This window comes from Mustelus asterias, chromosome 20 (genome assembly GCF_964213995.1).
Source record: "Mustelus asterias chromosome 20, sMusAst1.hap1.1, whole genome shotgun sequence".
Taxonomy (NCBI): domain Eukaryota; kingdom Metazoa; phylum Chordata; class Chondrichthyes; order Carcharhiniformes; family Triakidae; genus Mustelus; species Mustelus asterias.
In genome coordinates this window covers 59,359,679-59,381,424 of record NC_135820.1, presented here as the reverse complement: position 1 = coordinate 59,381,424, position 21,746 = coordinate 59,359,679, and the positions used below count along the sequence as shown (strand labels likewise).

At 41.5% G+C, this 21,746-nt stretch overlaps 2 protein-coding genes across 3 annotated transcripts in view; one reads left to right on the top strand and one right to left on the bottom strand.

The window, feature by feature from the left end:
• Nucleotides 1-21,746, bottom strand: part of acss2 (acyl-CoA synthetase short chain family member 2) — a 78,310-nt gene that overhangs the window by 20,765 nt on the left and 35,799 nt on the right. The window contains exons 6-14 of one of the 2 annotated variants that reach the window (XM_078236642.1): nucleotides 20,076-20,151; nucleotides 19,734-19,875; nucleotides 19,204-19,248; nucleotides 14,729-14,866; nucleotides 10,217-10,387; nucleotides 9,628-9,761; nucleotides 8,355-8,487; nucleotides 7,754-7,810; nucleotides 6,113-6,193 (exon numbers count right to left, since the gene is read on the bottom strand). In XM_078236642.1, the coding sequence (XP_078092768.1) occupies nucleotides 6,113-6,193; nucleotides 7,754-7,810; nucleotides 8,355-8,487; nucleotides 9,628-9,761; nucleotides 10,217-10,387; nucleotides 14,729-14,866; nucleotides 19,204-19,248; nucleotides 19,734-19,875; nucleotides 20,076-20,151 (977 nt within the window). The remainder of the gene's footprint in view (nucleotides 1-6,112; nucleotides 6,194-7,753; nucleotides 7,811-8,354; nucleotides 8,488-9,627; nucleotides 9,762-10,216; nucleotides 10,388-14,728; nucleotides 14,867-19,203; nucleotides 19,249-19,733; nucleotides 19,876-20,075; nucleotides 20,152-21,746) is intronic. The other variant, XM_078236643.1, reaches the window with a different exon arrangement.
• The window catches only part of LOC144508572 (uncharacterized), a 53,529-nt gene that overhangs the window by 31,585 nt on the left and 198 nt on the right, over nucleotides 1-21,746 (top strand). The window lies entirely within an intron of this gene.

Genomic DNA, 21,746 nt, shown 5'->3' with positions numbered 1-21,746 from the left:
TCCGCACACATGAGGACAGTCTCAACCGGGATCTTGGGTTCATGTCACACTATCTGTAACCCCCACGACTTGCCTGGGCTTGCAAAATCTCACTAACTGTCCTGTCTGGAGACAATACACATCTCTTTAACCTGTGCTTAACGCTCTCTCCACTCACATTGTCTGTACCTCTAAGACTTGATTACCTGTAAAGACTTGCATTCCAATCATTATTTTGTAAATTGAGTTTGTGTCTCTGTATGCCCTATTTGTGAACAGAACTCCCACTCACCTGACGAAGGGGCAGCGCTCCGAAAGCTAGTGGCTTTTGCTACCAAATAAACCTGTTGGATTTTAACCTGGTGTTGGGTGACTTCTTACTGTGTTTACCCCAGTCCAACACCGGCATCTCCACATCATAAAAAATACAAGCTACACATTGATAAGTTAATCACATTAAGAACTTACAGCTCAAACTGCACAATAAAATGATCCTGCATTGTTCAAGGTTCAATCAGAGTTGCAGTAATAACCTTATTTATTATGATTGCTATTTAACATTATTAATTATGTTGTGCAATGTAATGATAACAAGAAGGTTTTGTAAAATACTTTCTCTCAGTAACATAAATAAGCTGCACTCATCATGTTGTTCGGATAGGTTGCTTGTTTGGTGGGGAGAGGCAGAGAGAAAGAAATGCACTGAAGTACAAGTGTGACGGATACTGCCACAGGAATGGAAACCTGACCAATTTCACAGATTGGCTGCAAATTGCAGTGGCTCTTCTGTTTAATGGTTACATTTCTCCCTTTTAAAATTTTGCTTCTTTTCTGTCCAGCCCACACAACCCCCCCACCCCACGAGTACATATGCTGCTGATCCATACTGCTTCAATTGGCTACCAGCGGCTAAGCACAATCAACTCACAGCACCGTCCCTTTAATTTTACCCACTGTTCCTATAGGTAATGGTTCCCTTTGATGTCAATGGTAAGCTCTTCAGGCATGAACCATGTTCTACATTATACTTGAAGCAAAAGTGGAAAATTGAATCACATGCGATTTCCTTCAGGCTCAGGGGCTTGTGGCCACTGACTAAATAATTTAGAATTGAACTGAGAGCTGGATCACAGATCAGGAAAAGCAAGACAAAATGAAAGAAATTTGCTGGTGGGCAAATGTTCCAAAATGCATACATATGATGTGGTGTCTCCTAATGGAAATGATGTGATGCAAATCTTCAACATCAGCTGGACATAATCAACGTATCAGTGACAGATTTTGATTGCATCTATCACTTTTTCTTTCTCACATGGTCATAATTCTTTGAAATCCAACTTGAAATGAGCGTAGGCTTTGAATATTTGAGATCAAGCTAGATAGATTCTTCACTGACAAGGGAGTCAATGGGTATAGGGGGGAGACCGGAAACTAGAGGCCACAATCAGATCAGACATGATCTTATAAAATGGCAGAGCAGGCTCGAAGGATCGAATTGCCTATTCCTGCTTGTAATTCTAATGTTCTTGTGTATTACGTAATTGGAATCCTTTGCTTCAAACAATACAAAAACTTGGTTTCTATTCGTACATTGAGAAATTACCAGGAGTTACAGTTCCTGGTTCAGCCTGGCAGTTCCTGATTTCTGCTCTGCTCACAACTGCACTTCAGCTCAGAGTGCTTAATGCTCACACTGACGAAAGCTAACTCTGCTCCACAGGAAAGTAACTTTGTGTATGAGTCATCATACTTCCCTATGCAGAGCTCATCTCCCAATAGTGAATGAACAAAGAACAAAGAACAGTACAGCACAGGAAAACAGGCCCTTCGGCCCTCTAAGCTTGTGCCGCTCCTTGGTCCAACTAGACCAATCGTTTGAATCTCTCCATTCCCAGGCTGCTCATGTGACTATCCAGCTAAGTCTTAAACGATGTCAGCGTGTCTGCCTCCACCACCTTACTTGGCAGCACATTCCAGGCCCCCACCACCCTCTGTAAAAAAACATCCCTCTAATATCTGAGTTATACTTCGCCCCTCTCACCTTGAGCCCGTGACCCCTCGTGATCGTCACTTCTGATCTGGGAAAAAGCTTCCCACCGTTCACCCTATCTATCCCCTTCATAATCTTGTACACCTCTATTAGATCGCCCCTCATTCTCCATCTTTCCAGGGAGAACAACTCCAGTTTACCCAATCTCTCCTCATAGCTAAGAACCTCCATACTAGGCAACATCCTGGTAAACCTTCTCTGCTCTCTCTCCAACGCCTCCACGTCCTTCTGGTGGTGCGGCGACCAGAACTGGATGCAGTACTCCAAATGTGGCCTAACCAGCGTTCTATACAGCTGCATCATCAGACTCCAACTTTTATACTCTATACCCCGTCCTATAAAGGCAAGCATACCATATGCCTTCTTCACCACCTTCTCCACCTGTGTTGCCACCTTCAAGGTTTTGTGGACTTGGTCCCTCTGTGTTTCTATACTCTTGACGACTCTGCCATTTATTGTATAACTCCTCCCTACATTATTTCTTCCAAAATGCATCACTTCGCATTTATCTGGATTAAATTCCATCTGCCATTTCTCCGCCCAATTTTCCAGCCTATCTATATCCTGCTGTATTGCCCGACAATGCTCATCACTATCCGCAAGTCCAGCCATCTTCGTGTCATCCGCAAACTTGCTGATTACACCAGTTACACCTTCTTCCAAATCATTTATATATATCACAAGTAGCAGAGGTCCCAGTACAGAGCCCTGCAGATCACCACTGGTCACAGACCTCCAGCCGGAAAAAGACCCTTCGACTGCTACCCTCTGTCTCCTCTGGCCAAGCCAGTTCTCCTTGTATCCCACGAGCCTTAACCTTCTTAACCACCTGCCATGCGGGACTTTGTCAAATGCCTTACTGAAATCCATATAGACGACATCCACGGCCCTTCCTTCGTCAACCGTTTTTGTCACTTCCTCAAAAAACTCCACCAAATTTGTAAGGCACGACCTCCCTCTTACAAAACCATGCTGTCTGTCACTAATGAGATTGTTCCGTTCTAAATGCACGTACATCCTGTCTCTAAGAATCCTCTCCAACAACTTCCCTACCACGGATGTCAAGCTCACCAGCCTATAATTTCCCAGGTTATCCCTGCTACCCTTCTTAAACAACGGGACCACATTCGCTATCCTCCAATCCTCAGGGACCTCACCTGTATCCAAAGAAGTGGCAAAGATTTCTGTCAGAGGCCCAGCAATTTCATCTCTCGTCTCCCTGAGCAGTCTAGGATAGATGCCATCAGGCCCTGGGGCTTTGTCAGTTTTAATGTTCCTTAAAAAACCTAACACTTCCTCCTTTGTCATGGAAATTTTCTCTAACAGGTCAACACCTCCCTCCGAGACACTCCCGGTTAACACGTCCCTCTCCTTCGTGAATACCGATGCAAAGTATTCATTTAGGATCTCCCCTATGCCCTTGGGTTCTAAGCATAATTCCCCTCCTTTGTCCCTGAGAGGTCCGATTTTCTCCCTGACAACTCTTTTGTTCCTAACGTATGAATAGAATGCCTTAGGATTCTCCTTAATCCTGCCTGCCAAGAACATCTCGTGACCTCTTTTTGCCCTTCTAACTCCCCGTTTGAGTTCTTTCCTACTCTCTCTGTATTCCTCCAGAGCTCCATCTCGTTTTTAGTTGCCTGGACCTAACTTACGCCTCCCTTTTCATTTTAATCAGATCCTCAATTTCCCTGGTTATCCACGGCTCTCGAATCCTACCTTTCCTATCCTTCCTTTTTACAGGCACATGCCTATCCTGCAGCCTTATCAATTGTTCCTTAAAAGACTCCCACATGCCAGACGTGGACTTACCCTCGAACATCCTCTCCCAATCAACATCCACCAATTCCTGCCTAATCTGGCTATAGTTAGCCTTCCCCCAATTTAGCACCCTGCCCGTAGGACAGCACTCATCCTTGTCCATTACTATCCTAAAGTTAACAGAGTTATGGTCACTATTTGCCACATGTTCCCCTACCGAAACTTTGACAACCTGACCGGGCTCATTTCCCAGAACTAGGTCCAGTATAGCCCCCTCTCTAGTCGGGCTATCTACATACTGTTCCAAAGAACCTTCCAGTATACATTTTACAAATTCCTCCCCGTCCGGACCCCCAGCTCTAAGCACTTTCCAGTCTATACCAGGGAAATTAAAGTCCTCCACGACAACAACCCTATTTTTTCTGCACCTATCCAGAATCTCCTGACATATCCTATCCTCCACTTCCCGTGGATAGTGAAGGCAGAATTCCTGCACTCCTGGTAGGTTTAGGAAGTGTCCAGGATTTCAGGACATTAATAATTACAGCTGGCTTAAAATTGCATTAAATTTATCTCCCATACAGTTTCACCCTGCTTCAATCAGGAGTTAGGTTAAACTCCTCCTTCAAATCTACAGTGCAGGTTTAGCGGCAAAGTGAAGGAGGAACAAATTCCCACAGATATTGCCACATAATTATCTATCTTTTCTCCAACTTGACCTCTCTCCCCTCAGGTGTCACTCGATAGCAGCAATGACGGGATTTTTCTCCCTCCCAGCTCGCGAAACTGGGACTAATTGCAGCACTCCAATTGTTGCCCCGGTTGATGTCAATTAAGAACACAAATGGAGAATTGAGCTTCGTGAAGAAAAATAGAACAAACCACAATTCACGTAACACTCCACACAATGTCAGATCATCCCTATGCATCTCGCAAACAATGAGACTTTCAGGTGTAGTTACTAATGTAATGTAGCGAAACGTGGCAGCCAAATTACACACAGAAATTAGATAAATAGATCATCTGTTTTACTTATATTGGTCAAGAGATAAATGTCGATCAGTATACTGAGCAGACTCCCCTGTGCTGTGGTGCTGGGCTATCACTTATGATAACATGAGAGATTGACTGCATCATCCAAAAAAAGTGCTCCCATTAGGGCAGAACGCTCTCAGATATGTTTCCAAGTCTCTGGAGTGAGGATTTATCCTACAACTTTCTAACTTAGAGACAAAAGTACTATGATTGAGTCGGCATGGTAGCACAGTGGTTAGCACTGCTGCTTCACAGCTCCAGGGACCTGGGTTCGATTCCCGGCTTGGGTCACTGTCTGTGTGGAGTTTGCACATTCTCCTCGAGTCTGCGTGGGTTTCCTCGCACAGTCCAAAGATGTGCGGGTTAGGTAGATTGGCGATGCTAAAATTGCCCCTTAGTGTCCTGAGATGTGTAGGTTAGAGGGATTAGTGGGTAAAATATACGGGGGTAGGGCCTGGGTGGGATTGTGGTTGGTGCAGACTCGATGGGCTGAATGGCCTCTTTCTGTACTGTAGGGTTTCTATGATTTCTATGAGTCAAAGGTGCTTTAGTGTTACACACATACGCAAGGCCAAAAGAGATAAGTAACCCAAGTAACTTTTCTCGAAAATCAGTTCACGTTTCGATCAATTTAAACGGAATTTGAGGTCTCTGCTGCATTGCCATTTATGTAATTTGTATTGTATGTATATAGCAATTTTGAAGTGCTGCATTTCATTTGTGGAATAAAATTGCATTGGTTCTATGAAATCACAAAACAGCAATGCATGTAGACAAGTGCATCATTATATTACACATCTCAGATTGGTACCCACAGAATGCAACATGCAGCTGGCAGATCTGGATGATACTGCTGGCTGTGTATCATGTTCTGCCCGACAACAAAGAACCTCAGTAGAAGGCTGCCAGACTTCTGCTGACAAGCCAATCTTTAATATCGGGCAAAAGTGGGCAGGTGCAAGATGTCCGTCCTCATTGAATTTTTTGTAACTAAATTGTTGTACGACAATGGCCATCTCCAGGGGAGAGATAACCTATAGCTAGTGTGAACACCAAGTGATGTGGCATTGATTAAAGATGGTCTCACTTTGCTTGGCTTCTGTACACTTGGGAATTAAACTGACTCCTATCTTATTAAGTACCAATGTGCATTGATTTGAAAGTACAACAGGGTATAAATGGGCAAGCCATCACTCCATAAGTAGTAGCCTTTTGTATTTGTACTTCCTAACATCCACTGCAATACAAGATTTTTTCTAAATATGAAAAAAAGACAACAATCCATACCAAGTAACCTTCAGCCTCTCCTTCTAGTTCTTCTCCAGATTCATTGAGAATGGCAGGAAGAACACCAAAAAAGGGAAAAGTCTGAAATTAATGAATATCTGCATTATTAGAGTTTACACTTAATTTATAAGATCTAAAATTGTAATGAATATTACAATGAAACATCTACAAACATTAAAGTAGTTACAGGCCATGTATAATAAATAAAAATCAGACTTTTAGTTTTGCATTCCTGGCCAAACATCAGCTGGGACAATGGTAGGACCATTATAATTGTCCTCAGCATCCCCGAGCTGGAAAGGAAAATTAACTGCCAGGATTTCTTCAAGCTCACGCACATAAAAACGTTATTTGAATAAAGTGATGGCAGGCATCAAATTCCTTTGTACTCAAATCCCAAGCAAGAAGTCAGGAACCTAAATTTTCAGGTTGGATCCCGAGAGTTGGCACGTAACACATCCCTACCAAGACTGACAGGCCCGCTGCCATTTTACACTCAATTGTGTATTGACTTGCAACAGGTGGGACTTCTGTCCACCCTTGGCCAACAGCTCTCCAGGCCGTTTGGGCACAGAACTGCAATGTCCAGATGAGATACTGCCATGCTGTGCCTAAGCCCAAGTCCCAAAGTAGGCGATGCCTAAGGGGTTCGGGGAGGGGGGGGGGGGGGGGGGGAAGAGTGGGGGGGGAATCTTGTTGTCAGTGGGTAGGCCTTGGGGGGGGGGGGGGCTTGCAGAGAGCACCCAAAATCTGAAAGGGCCTTCAGATTGAGGCACCACCACCATCCCCTTCTCGTCAGAGATGGAGATTTTAAAAGTTTTTCAGTTTGGAGTCCTGCACTTAATAACCTTGATGTGGAGATGCCGGCGTTGGACTGGGGTAAACACAGTAAGAAGTCTCACAACACCAGGTTAAAGTCCAACAGGTTTATTTGGTAGCAAATGCCACTAGCTTTCGGAGCGCTGCCCCTTCGTCAGGTGTTCCTGACTCCCACTCACTCATAGAACTCCCACTCACCTGACGAAGGGGCAGCGCTCCGAAAGCTAGTGGCTTTTGCTACCAAATAAACCTGTTGGACTTTAACCTGGTGTTGTGAGACTTCTTACTTAATAGCCTTAACAGGGGCATGGGTATCTAGTTAGGGTTGGACTGGGGTGGAGGTTGTCCCCCAGAGGTAATCCAGTCTGGTCCGCTCCAATCCCCCGCCGCCAGGGAGGAGCGTATAATTCTGGCCAATGTGTTTGAGAGAGATAAGGAGGAAATGGGAGAGAAAGAAACAGAGGTGAAAGGAATGACAAAAAAAGTTCAAGGTGATATCTTTGTTAAAAAATTTGAAAACATGTTGAGCAGTAGAAAGCTGTTACTGAGTTCCGAATCTGATGAGGGAAACAGTAAGGTTTAGTTAAAATCTTGGGAAATATTTTTGAGTCTTGACGTCATAAGTTGGTGTTTACCAGCACTGTCTCAATAATGCTTCATGTTTCAAACAGGAAATGGCACAGAAAGGACAGAATCGCTAACTTCAATTCAATTTTGTTGTCCATTTGAAGTGATACAATTCTAGAGGTTGTTATATTTCTGTACTATCAATTCGCATTCAGCAAATTTTAAGTCTAGGCTGATTAATGACATTTTACTCACAGCTGACCCTGGCTTCAGTGGAATGGCAGCTGGAAGAGGAGTCATCATATGACCACCCTGAAAACAACAGAGAGTCTACATTACAGACAAATAGATAACTAATAAGGCTAAAGTGAACACACTGTGGAAGTTGTAACATGCCACCTTGATAATGGAAAACTATATAAAGTACCAGCTTAACTGGTTTAGTGCAGTTTTCCTTCAATCTGAGGTTTCAAACAGAAGAACTGCACAATTCAATCCAAATTGGCATAAATCCATGGTCATAAATCATGAACAAATAAAACTTGAAACAAACAAAATATTATTCTCGAGGCTAGCAATAAAGCACCACCACTATGAGGAAATTCAATATGCAGTTGGTCAATGGCAAACATGTCAATATTCACCAGGAAATTTAAAAAGTGACTTAAAAGTTTGAATTTTGTCCAATGTAACAGCACAAAAGCAGCACAAGGATAAGGAATGGGCCAGCATTCAACATGAAAGACAAGCGTCGTAATTGGCAAATTATTCAATAGACTCCTTAATGCACAATAATAGTGTTATGTATATATCTATATATAAAGTAGCACGTTTACAAGTTTTAAGAATAACTTACAGTCTCAGTCTGCCAAAAGGTATCCATAATAGGACATTTCCTGTTACCCACTACATTATAGTACCAAAGCCAGGCCTCTGGGTTTATCGGTTCTCCCACTGTACCAAGGATTTTCAAAGACGCCCTACTAAACCTATATGGGACAAAATCCAAAAATCAAACTTCACAACTTTAAAATAAACACAAAAATTGAAGTTCACTGCACTTCCTGCACAACACGTCCGATTATCACAGAGCAATATTTTGCCCACAAATAAATGTCATACCAATGGTGGAGTGAGTGGAGTATAAACCTGAAAGTAGTAATGAAAATACTTCATCATCTTCAACCACATAGAAACATGCAGGCTTACTATAGTGTGGACATTATATAACTGCACAACTTGGGGAGTTAAGTATATCTATTAGTCAATGTTGTTTATAGTAATACTATCAGTTACTATATACATAGATTAAATGAAGAAACTATCACTGTCTATCAAACCTGCACTTTCTACAGCCCATATACAATCGATTCCACAGACTTTTATTTTTTCATGGGATACTGCGTCACTGCTCAGTCCAGCATTTGTTGCCCATTTCTAATTGCCCTTGGTCCGAATGGCTTGAGTGGCCATTGCAATTAAGAGTTAACCACATTGCAATGGATAAGGAGTCACATGTAGGCCAGACCCGGTAAGGATGGGAGATTTCCTTCCCTCAAGGATGTTAGTGAACCAGAAAGGATTTTACAACCTTCAATGATAGTTTCATGATCACCATTACTGCAAGTAGCTTCCAAATTTATTAACTGAATTTAAATTCCATCAGCTGCTGTGGTGGGATTTGAGCCCATGTCCGTAGAACATTAGTCTGGGCCTCTGAATTACGAGTCAAGTGGTGACATTACCACTATGTCACCATCATCGTCCCATCTTTTCTTTCCATCTATTTAATTTCCTGAGAGGATGTTTTGTGTATTACTTCCAAATTCCCAAAGATAATCAAGAAAGACTCCAGAATATTAAACTTCATCACATCCCCACTCTTCAAACCTCAACTGATATCATTCACAGATAACTTCCATCCCACATATTGTCATCTCCAGCCTTATCCAGCACAGGAACCTCATGTTCCGGTGCATCATTTGATCATTTCAAACCCCTAAGCCCTTTACATTCCAATTCCTGAAAAGGTGGAAATGATTACCCATTTGTCTAACTTGCAAGAAATGGAAATACATTCTATTAAAACTGATAGTGACATAGTAATTCAATTTTTTAAAAAATCTCACTTTTTAACCGGATCTTCTCCATATTTCATAAGCAATCGAATAGCCGTGGGTGCGGTGTAAAATGTTGTCACTTTGTATTTGTCAATAATCTCCCAGAGACGACTTACATTTGGGTAAGTTGGTATACCTTCAAACTGGAAATTAATTTTTCAAAATATTAACTATGAAAAGGCTTAAACAAAATCTCAGTTCAATATGGGTTATAAAATATATGTACAGTTTTACTGTTGCTCAGACAGCTGCTTATATCTGTTCAGTTACATCCTTTTCCATTCAAAGGGTTGGCACTACTGATCTTGAATGCAACAGCACTGAACCAGATTGAGACCAATCAAAAATTTAAGGTGTTAATTACTTCTCCCTCAGATTCAGTAAAATGTGTGCTGGTAATGGAAAGTAAGCAAAGATGACTGGAAGCATAAATACATCCTATTATAAAGTGCGTAAGGTGAGTGGTTGTCACCATTTTCTTTCCGATTTTACCCATTAGCTAGAGTACATAGAATATAACACATGAACACATGAATTCTTCTTTAAGAATGTCTCTGCTCAACTGATCGGTAGATAATATCAATACCTCAATACTAACCATAACACTTGTGGCACCATTGGCCAGAGGTCCATAAGCAAGATAGGAGTGGCCTGTAATCCACCCTATATCAGCTGTACACCAATACACATCATCAGGTTTGTAGTCAAACACATATTTAAAAGTTGTAGCAGTATAAAGAAGATATCCTCCAACTGTGTGCTGCACACCCTTTAAGAGAACAAACATTTGATTACAAACTTCAGAGCTATTATCAAAGAAATCAAATTAATAGAAATTGTAGAATCCTAAATTTAATACTAATTATTGCAGGCACAAAAGCATTAATCGGTGAATTCTTGTAAATGTCAGAAATTGGTGACAGGCCAGGTGAAGGCTAAGACCTGTTTTCAAAATGACAAGAAGCTAGGAACTGTGAATATAGAGAAAGAAAGAGATTTGGTGGTCCAATGACAGAAATCAACAAAAGCCAGACAGCTGCAAAAAAAAAATTAAAAGGCTAATGGAACATTGGCCTTTTTATCAAGAGGTCTGGAATACATGGAAGTGAAGGTCATGTTGGTTGTGAAACTGATTAGACTTCATATAGAGCAATGTGTTCAGTTTTGAGCACTGCAGTTCAGGAAGGATAGATCAGCCTTCAATGGGGTGCAGAGGGCTAAAGAGTTAAATGATGAAGATGGGCATTATATACAATGTTTGTATTTCCCTTCACTTCAGTATAGAAAACAATGAGTGAACGACCTGAGGTGATTAAAGGAATTGATAATGTAGATAGAGAGAAACTACTTTCTTTGGTGGGGGATTGTCCATAACATTGGCAAGGGCTTAAAAGTTACAATTGGGGTTTGGATTGGGAAGGAGATTGGTTCATCAGAGTTTTATGGCGGGATGCATTTCTTCACACAGAGCGTTGGCCTATGATCCACTGACGTATTGATGGAGTGCTACACTGTCAAGTGCTTTGCCTTTTGGACTCTGCAAGCCCCTTTGCAGCCTGTAATCCACATTCAAGGTGTCAGCCTCAACAGCCCAGTCAGAGCTTTCACTGCAGCAGTTGGATGATGGGTTGCTGCTACTTGAGCTGCAATGGAAGCTGCATTGACAACCATCAGGCACGCTAGCAGAGGTGTATCCACACGTGCGAATGGAATTGGGCATCACTTCCACAGTGGAAAGGATAGGCTTTGAACTTTGAGCAAAGCCTTTTGCCAAGTTGACACTCCATGTTCCTCGACATTGGGAAGCCGGCCAAAAGATCTGCGGTCAACGAACCAAGTATTTTATTGGGCATACCCATTAGTATTATGCTGTACGTTGCCACAATATATGTCTGAGTCCACAGCGGTGGAGCCCATGTGCAACATTGCCTTCTGGCAGGCTGACATGGAATGGCATCTGTGCTACCTTTGCTCCCTGCCCTGACTGCAGGCCTCTCATGCCTGGTGTCCTACCACATACAGATCCCATCTCCAACCTAAGATACACAGAGTGGGCTGGTTACTGGTGAAATCAAGTGACGATGCTGTGTCTCCATCATTATTCTCTTCTTACCGTTCCCACACTACTGGCTAGATTCGGTATCTAAAGGAACAAGGTACAAGGGTAAGGCTGTTCTTTGTGGGGAGAGGCGGGGAGGAGAGAAAGAAAACAAGAGGAGCATTCTTATACCATCACCAACTTGTAAAAGAGAATATGGGTGAGGAGGAAGATTAGACATGAGGATAAAGTCTTTTTCAATTGTTTCAGTTCTGACCCTGTCGCTAAAAATTCTTCCTTTTAGAGATTCAGCAGATCATCCCACGAGCTCCCTCTGATTGGCCAGAAACCTGGAGGGTCAGTTAAAGAGCCACTGCAAAGCGCATTGACAGAACAAACATGTCCCTGACCCACTACTGACTTCCCTTCGCATGTAGGTCTATTCAGTTGAACACAGGCAATCTGAACAGCCAGTTTTGCATTCAACAAGGTTCTACAAACAGCAATAAAATAAATGCCTAGTGAAATTGCATCCACAATCCACCACACTCACTCAATCGAGAGAGATGCTTCCATAGAGAATCTGAGAATTTCTACATTAAAATGATTGGATTTAACGAGCAGGGTGAACTTGATTTTAATAATTTGTTCCCTCTGATGGGGATTTCCATACCGAGCTATATATTTGAAGTGTTGCATCTACTAATTGGTGACAAATGGAGGAAAAATTGTTTGAAGAATTGAAGTTGGTTATGGAGATGATAATGTATTGTGGCACAAAACCTTAATGGACAGTAAATTGAACAGACTGCGCACATGGTTGGGTGCAAATACACTGATCCATGTAAAAACTAATTAATGATACAAAAGGGTTCATACAGATTTCTTGCAATTTCATTGTTGATACATCCTTCCCAAGACACAAGTGTCTTTGAAGCAATGTGTTTAAAATAGTGCAACAATCTGTCATTCCAATAAATATTTAAAAGCATTTCTACAGTACACAGGGAGAATACAGTCCCTAAGACACAGTTCTAATCAGCTATTAGACCTTCAGAGGAAGTTTCCCTTAGTGTCATGGAGTTTTGTTCACAAATTACTATTCCATATAATCTGGGGGGAGGGGGGGGGGCATAATCTGTATCGTGGTGGGTTTGACTCAAGAACAGCTTCTTCCCTGCTGCCAGACTTCTGAATGCACCTACCACATATTATACTGATCTTTCTCTACACCGTGACTGCAACACTATATTCTGCACCCTCTCCTTTCCTTCTCCCCTATCTACTCTATGAACGGTATGCTTTGTCTGTATAGCGTGCAAGAAACAATACTTTTCACTGTGTCCCAATAGACATGACAATTATAAATCAAATCAAATTTTACTAGCACTAAATGGTCTAAAGGTGAAACATTTAGGGTGGAATTTTCCCGTCCCACCCGCCACAGGAATTGTAGACAGGGCAGGATAGGACCATGCAACGGTCCGTTGACCTCAAGCGGGATTTTCTGGTCTTGGGACAAGCACGGCCGGAAAATCCCATCCTTAGTGCAGTAGGAAAAGTAGTCGAAATTTTTGTGGATGCTATTAACGAATGTTCCTTACACATGTTGGTCAAGTAACTAGGTGTAATGAAATTACAGAACTCCTTTTTAGCAATGACTAGTCCTGTAGGGAAGTGCCTCATCAGCTTGGATAAGAATGTAATTAGATTTACAATAAGTCCTCATTAATGTCACAAAAACAGAAAATGCTGGAAAATCTCAGCAGGTCTGACAACATCTGCGAAGAGAGAATAGAGCCAATGTTTCAAGTCTGAATGACTCTCGGTCACGAAGGGACATCCAGACTTGTAAGCAGAAAGTTACATTTTTGTTTCATATTTTCAAAATTTATTTTAAAACGTTATTCCATTTCCAATGCAGGAATTTAGCAATGCAAAATATTTCATGTTAGAGGGTACAATGTTTCAGTATCTGGTTTTTTCTCCTGATCAGACAGGTCCTGCAAAGTCTAACTACAGTTTTTAACATTGATTCTTGTGGGAACCTTTGTTTCATTTAAAGTCATTTCAACTGAAGTTATGATTTTCATAAATACAACCACAACTTTTAAATGAGAATTTACTGAAATTTTATTGGCCAAATTAAGGCTACAACCTTCACACAGTGGCCTTGGAAAAGGTGCCACAAAAATGATTCCTAGCTTTTAGAATCATAGAATCCCTACAGTGCAGAAGGAGGCCATTCAGCCCATCGAATCTGCACCAATCACAATCCCACCCAGCCCTTATCCTGTATTTACCCTGCTAGTCCCCCGCCACTAAGTGGCAATTTATCATGGCCAATCAACCTAACCCGCACATTTTTAGACTGTGGGAGGAAACCGGAGCACTCGGAGGAATCCCACGCAGACACGGGGAGAACGTGCAAACTCCGCACCGACAGTGGCTCAAGCCAGGAATTGAACCCGGGTCTCTGGCACTGTGAAGCAGCAGCGCTAACCACTGTGCCACCCCAGATGGGTTAAAGAGCTGGATGTATTTACTTTAGAACAGCGTGGATCTGGAAGCAAGCTGTTGGAGTTGTATAAAATAATCAAAGAGCTAGGCAACATACCTACTGCTAGATTATTTCCATTTGACAGATTGGGGAGGATGATTTAAACTATGCCAAAGTCAGAACAGTCGGATGTCATACAGTTCTTCTTTTCCAAGAAAGTAGTGAGTGCACCTTTGCAATAAAGTTGCTAGCTTGTCTGGTATGTGCTGACTCTCTGCATGCCTTCAAAAGCGAGTTGGACTGGTCTTGATTGGGGCTAAGATTGTATTTTATAAAAAAAGGATGTAGTTTGTAATGGTCAGTGTAGTCTCCTGGACTGACTTTGACTGCCCTATTTTACTCTGCATTTTTTGTCTCTCCTAGGAGATTTCATGACTATGGAGGGAGTGGTAGGATGTTTCCAGCCATGGCGCTCCAGGCACTATGAAGGTGAGGCAGGCTTTGTGGACCATTTGATCTTTCCCAAAGAATCATGTTCACATGTTCTGCTGTCTTAAGAGGGATGTCATTACCTTTGGTTTTCCAGTTGATCCACTGGTGTAGAGGATAAAAAGGGGATCTTCAGAGTCACACCATTCAGGTTCACATTTATCACTAGCTTCCTTCATTAAATCATGCCACCAGATGTCAACATCTGCATTCCATGTAATCTGAAATGTACAAAGTTCGGTCAACGTGATATTAAAATTGTAAACAATTATAAAACTAACCAGCTGCAGCAATTGAAGATACATTAATCATAGCGTATATTAATATCATGGAACTTTACTCCTCCATCAATTCATAATGTGCTTTGATACTGAAGCACTCAAGTTCGACAAAAACAAGCATAAAATACTCATGATCATATGTACAACTTCTAATTCCCCAATCTTGGGACAAATGATGGCAACCAAAGTAAAAAAGCAGTATGAATAGTAAATAAATGCTTGATATCTGGGACAAAATAATGCTGAATAAAATACCGATCAATCAGCATCTAAAAGAGGATTGCAGTTTCAGGTATTCTGATAAAGGGTTACATTGAAAATGTTAATATTGCCCTTTGAAGAAGCTGACTGATCTGCATGTTCCTGCTTTTGTTAAAAGCAAATAGAAGAATCATTTAATTATAGGAGGCAGTCATTTGGCCTGACTTGTCCATGCTGGCTCTTTGCAAGAGCAACTCGTCGAATTCCATTCCCTTGCCTCTCCCCCCATCACCTTGCAAATTCTGTCTCTTCAGGCAGTTACCTAATTCTCTTTTGAAAGGCACAATGGAATCAGCCTGGATCAGACTCTCCAGCTGTGCATTCCACTCTTTGTTGATTAGGATCTGAAAAGCACCAATGGAGTGTGTGGTGAAGGCAGATTTAATTGTGGCTGAAGAGGGCTTACCCAGGTAATATTTGTATTTATATACCTCCTTGTCACAAAATGGATCCAAGTGCTTCATTTTTTAAAAATACCGTGACTTACGTGGGCAAATATGTTTAACCTGTGTCTGTAACATTTTACAAACAGTGTGGTCAATTACTAATTTTGCTGAATCACTGGTTGACGGGGAGCACATCCTGCTCTATTTCACAATAGTACATGAGATCAACAAGACCCATCTGAACTATCCGAACAGGATCTCACATTAATATTTCATCCGATGACTTGGCAGCCTACATTAGGGACTCTCAGCCCAATAATCAAATACACAATCGCCTGAGGCAAGAGTGCTTCAGCTGAGCCAGCTTGAGGGTGGAAAAACAAGAGGGGCTTTGCAAAAAAAAAAAATCTTTCGGCACGTTAATTAACTGAACAGAAAGGGACTAGTTTTAAGATTCAGATTTTAAAATTACAACAATGACTTGGACACAATAAATCGCCCGATGAATGCTATATATTATAAACTTATTGGGGGGAATTCTCCCGTCCTGCCCACCACGGGAATCGTAGTGGGCGGGGGGGTGGACCACGCAAAGATCCGTTGATGTCAGGTGGGATTCTCCGGTTTTGGGACGAGCGCGGCCGGCGAATCCCACCCATTCTACTTATAAGCATTGCAGCAAAGTCAGAGCAGAAGCTTGCAGAATTTGCATTAATCAAAGGCATGCAGCTCTGAAGATCAAGAATTATGCAACATTATTAGTATACAAAGAATTATACCATGAGTTATTTGGCATTCTTTTTGTTACAGGTTAAAGCCATGCAGTCAATGTTTTAGCAGTTCAACATGATTACTTTAAAAAAAAAAGGTTCTTGCGGCGCAGCACCACTAATGGTTAAGCGATGATTAATTTTTTGTACCACACCAACAACTATAGTATTTGATCAAGATGAATCACTGACTCTAAAAAATCCCCATTAATTTATAGAATGGAGTGAAGCCCTAAAACTTAAACAGCCTCAAAATTGAAGAAAGACATTTTTCAAACGCCAGTGTAATTATGTAAAGCCTGAATAAACATGCATGTTCATGTTGTGGGAGAGGTAAAATGGCTATACTATTCCATCACACAATTTTTAGCTTTTGTACTCATTACAAATCTCAAACTTATACAGTTTATAAGAAGCCAAGGCTGCTTCGATAACATCCAAAATCCAGCATACATGGAATTCTAGCAAGGCCTCCCTCATTCTTTGATATTTATGTTATGCACTCTAAAGACTTGTAGGAACCAAATGGTTCTTTATTGTTCTTTTTCTGTGCAAGTTAAATACTTCAGACACGTGATAACCAGTTTACATTAGTGGGAAACAGTAGGGTTTGGGTTGGGGAACATACAAATGTTTTTCAATCTCAAAATCAACCCAGCTCAAATCTGTCCATTTCTAGTTTTCCCCAAAAATGATACTGGAGACAGGCAGCCAAACTAGTCTTTGGAGGTGTGCGCATTTGTATATTTTAATAAGGCTGACAGCCTCAGATCTTGCCTCCATTTTTAATTTTAAATTGGATGCACAGGTTTCCAATCTGGGAAAGGCAGCAGCTAAAGGGAAGAGGGGAATGGTGAATACAATAGGTAAGTGTCTTTCTAGCACTGCTTGGGAACCAGGTGGAACAGGGGTCTTTTCACTCTAGTCCAGCAAGACCACCTGATGCAAAGTAAGCATTCTGACATGAAAACTGTTTTTCTCTCTCTACAGGTGCTGCCTAACCGGGTGGCTATTTCAAGTAGTTTCTGTTTTCTAAGATTTTCATCTATAGTATTTGTATTACCTGTAAATCACTACCAAGATAGGACCTCAGAATCTGTCTCCACATTCTGAGAGCCGCAATCTCCCACCAACCTAGATTTCTGGTCCTTAACCACCACTGATTCCAACATTTCCAATCTCCCCCCTCCCCTTTCCAATTTCTACTCACCACACTCCTCGGATCCCCAGCCACCTTCAGCTTCTAATCTCCTGGCTCCAATCCCTTTCCTCCTCCACCACCAGCTAAATCACACTGCCCCTCATCCACCCACTGCCCTAATGCTGCCTCCAACGTTCGATCTCTCCCTACCTATCCCCACAAGCCTCCTGCCACTGATCTGCCCCTCTCCGCTTACCTCCAGTCTCCAATCTCTTCCTCCACCACCCCCATCCCTTCCAACCTTTCCAATTCCTCATTCACTAGCTGCAGATTGAAGCAAAAAAAAAAAAGCCTATTCGACTGACAGCCAGCAAATTGCCCAATCTAGATGGTTCTGGACAGGAAATGAAGACAAAAAAATGTTAATCTTGTCTTGTCACTTAATTAGGCAGGAGCTGAGGGAAACCAAATCTCCTGGATTTGTGAATGTTAAAACTGTACAACCTGCTCCACCTGTAAATACTGGGGGCAATGTTTCGCTAACCAATAACATCTATTTGTGTGAGAGAAGTGCGAGGATAGGACCATAGAACTACACATATGTCGTTCTTCCATCCGATGTGATCATGGCTGATCTGTGCCTGCGCGCGGCTGGGGGGGGGGGGGGGCCTGCGCAGGCTATCTGATGCAATCATGGCTTATCTGTGTGTATGCGGAGGTGCGTGCATGCAGGGGGGGTGTATGTGTGCATGCATGCAGGGGTGTGTGCACATGTTGGGGGGGGGAGCTGTTTGTATGTGCATGCAGGGCTGTGCGTCTGTGCATGCAGGGCTGCGCGCGCACATGCAGGGGTGTGTGTGTGTGTGTGTGTGTGTGTGTGTGTGTGCGTGCAGGGGTGCATGGGGGTGTGTACATGTGCATGGGCAGGTGTGTGTGTCAGCTATATTGGCAAGTTGCTGGTTGCGGATGCTGGCTGAGCAGATGGTCTAACACTGTGCTCTAACACTATTTCCAAATTTTTACATAAAGAACCAAATCAACTGTCAAAACAGTCAGGAAAGCCTGTCACGTGAATCTGTCAAAAATGTCAAGAGGACCTGTCTAGCAAAGGACGGTATCAAGCTGTCAAGACATTCAAAAGTTCTGCTCTTTAAATCTCTGAAAACAGTGAATACTTTAACTTGAGGACACTTCTGAAGCAACATAGAAACTGGTCAGTCTCATAATAAAAATGGTTCAACACTCTTCACTTTTCTTCATAACCACCATATCAAACATGGTTAGGTTACAAGCTGTTTCTCAGTGTCACAATAACAACTAATCCACTTACACCACATCAGTTAATAAAAATGGGAAAGAAGGATATGAACAGTTCATAATCAATTCTCGTCTAATCCTCGATTTGTTTAGTGAATATGGTGAACCTAGATGGAATCCACAAATATTGGGACGCCACTGACTCTCTAATTTAGAGTCGTTTGAAAAAGAAAGCTTGTTATAGCATCAGTAAGTTGGTTCAAGCTGTGCAGAACAGCGAGTGTTAAAAGAACACCAGCAACTACAAGGGTAGTCAGGAGAAGAGTGCACACCAGTTATCATATGGCCAGACAGCTCCACAAATAATGTTAATAAACTGGGGCAGGGTGGGAGGGAAGAGAAACATATAGCAAAGTTAATGTGCAGGTTTCAAAGTTGGCAGCTTCATTAAGACTAAAATACCTGCATTTTATGATGAACATTCTTTGCTTTCTCATTGTCCTTATCCTGTAGAAAGTTCATAGATGAAAGAAGCAACATTTTGGCAAATGCAGGCTTTCCTTTTTAAAAATGTATACTTTTGCAACTACGACAGATTTGAGACCTCTCCCATACAACATTACTACACAATTTCCAAAGTAATTCCAAGCAGAAAATTGACTAGTTTGCTTTTTTTAATGTATATTAGTGATGTCAATGCAGTTTTTAAGAATTGAGAAGGGCACAACCAATATTGAAAATAAAAATAAAAAAATCAAGGTTTGCTGATCACACTTGCAGAAATCAAAATGAATCAGGTCACACACACAATGCTATTCCAATTAAAATGAAGGTTGAGGTGAGAAACGAGCAATGTAAAGCTGCATTCAGATATGTGCAAAGGCAAACTGAACTGAACAACTCCAAAAAAAAGGCGAAATAAATCTTCTCAGCACGATAGATTTTATCCTATTTTGAAGCATCTGTTAAAATATTTCTGCTTTTCCCCTTGCCTGGAGGTTGTAGCAGGATCGTTTTGCAGGTGGCGACTGTGTGTTACTTGAAGCTCTGTCTGTACAAGTTTCGTCTGTAGCTCCTGTAGCTTCTGTAACTCCAAGGTGCTTTACAACAATGCACTTTCCAACAGAGAAGTTCCTTCAAAGAAAATTACTTTAGAGGCCAGAGCAACTTTCAGAACTTTTTTAAAAAAATAACAGATATAAATTTTAAAGGTAAGGAACAAAAAAGAATTACAGACATCAGAAAATCTCATCATCTTTTATGATTCACATGCCCTTAAAAAAAAAAAGACAAGATTTAAGGTCACTTAAATTACTGGATTGCACCATACACACCTCTCTCTGCACTTCCTGAGTGCTTCATCCGCTATTTGCTTCAAGTTTATGGGTTTATCCCCTCTGTAAAATCCATCTAAGAAAACATGAGAGTTAAAATGTTAAATATTTACAATTGAATGTATAATTTTTACTGGATTCTTAACCTAGTGTAGATCAGCCAGAAGGGACGGTTACAAACCACTTAAGATGCCCAAAAAAACATCAGACCTTTCACTTCATCTCGCACGATCAGTCACAAACTTCCTGATGCCCTACCAAAAGCAGCTTAAAAAGTCTACCCGGGAAAGGCAGCAGAATAAGGCTAGGTACTCCACACTGCATAGTTCCTTTCCTTCCAAAGGCTAACAAGCCAACATGAGCTCAGCCTGTCTGAAAATAGGCACAGGACTAAACCAATTAAACCCTCCAGCCTGTTCTGCCAATCAATGAGAACATGCCTGACTGTGACCAAATTCCATATGACTCAGCTTTTCCTGATATTCCTTAACTCAATTTCAGATTTAAAATGAACAAATTTACCCAGCGTCATCTGTTTTCTTGTTTAAAAACGGAACGGAGTTTCAAATTTCCACCACCCTTTTATGCAGGAGTGTTTTCTAACTTCATTCCTTTATGGCCTGGCTCTAATTTTTCATTTGTCTCCTGGTTTTCCCAGTGGAAACAGTTTATCTACCCTACCTATTCCTCTTAATTGCATGATTGTGTTTTTCATTTGTTCATGAGACATGAGCATCACTGGCAAGGCCAGCATTTGATGCCCATTCTGAGGAAAGGTGGTGGTGAGCCACCTTCTTGAACTGCTGCAGTCCATCTAATCATTTGATCAAATAACCTCTTAACTTTCTAAATTCCAAGGAATACAACCCCATTTAGTGTAATCTCTCCTCATAATTTAACTCTTGGAGCCTCGGTGTCATTCTAATAAATTTAGGCTGGACTCCATCCAAGGCCAATATATCCTTTCTGAAATGCAGTGTCCAGAACTGAACACCGCACTCTAGGTGTTGTCAAAGCTTGGTTTGGTGTAGCTGTAGAAAATCTTCTGCCCTTTTAGTTTCTAGCCCTCAGGACATAAAGATCAACATTTCATTAGCATGTTTAATTACTTTTTGTACCTGTTGCATGACACTTCAGTCTGTTTGGACCTCTACTGTTTCTAGCTTATCACCATTTAGAAAGAACTCTGGTTTATCCTCATTTCCAAACCAGATGACCTCACACTTGTCTGTAATGAAATCTATTTGCCACATGTTTCATTTAATGTATGCTTCCACTACATTGCTTATGATGCCGCCCGCCTGTGCGTCACCGGCAAACTTGGCTATGTGTCTCTCTATCCCATCACCTAAGTCATTATTAAATACATTGAGTGGGTGAGATACAAACACAGATCCCTGTGACACTACTGGTCTCAGCTTGTTGCCATTATATCTATCTCATGCAAGAACCTCGGTGATCCACCTTTCTGGTTCCAAATTGCTTAATTGCCTCTATTAATGCAGAATTGTGAAATATCTGTAATACATATGCATTTGTGCAAATAACAAGGTATAGTTATATGGCATTGTGAACACTGCAAAAACTAAATACGCTGTAATTAAATTGTCAATTTATACAATGCACCTTTCACAAATTAAAATCTAACCATTTCCGATAAAGATCTATATA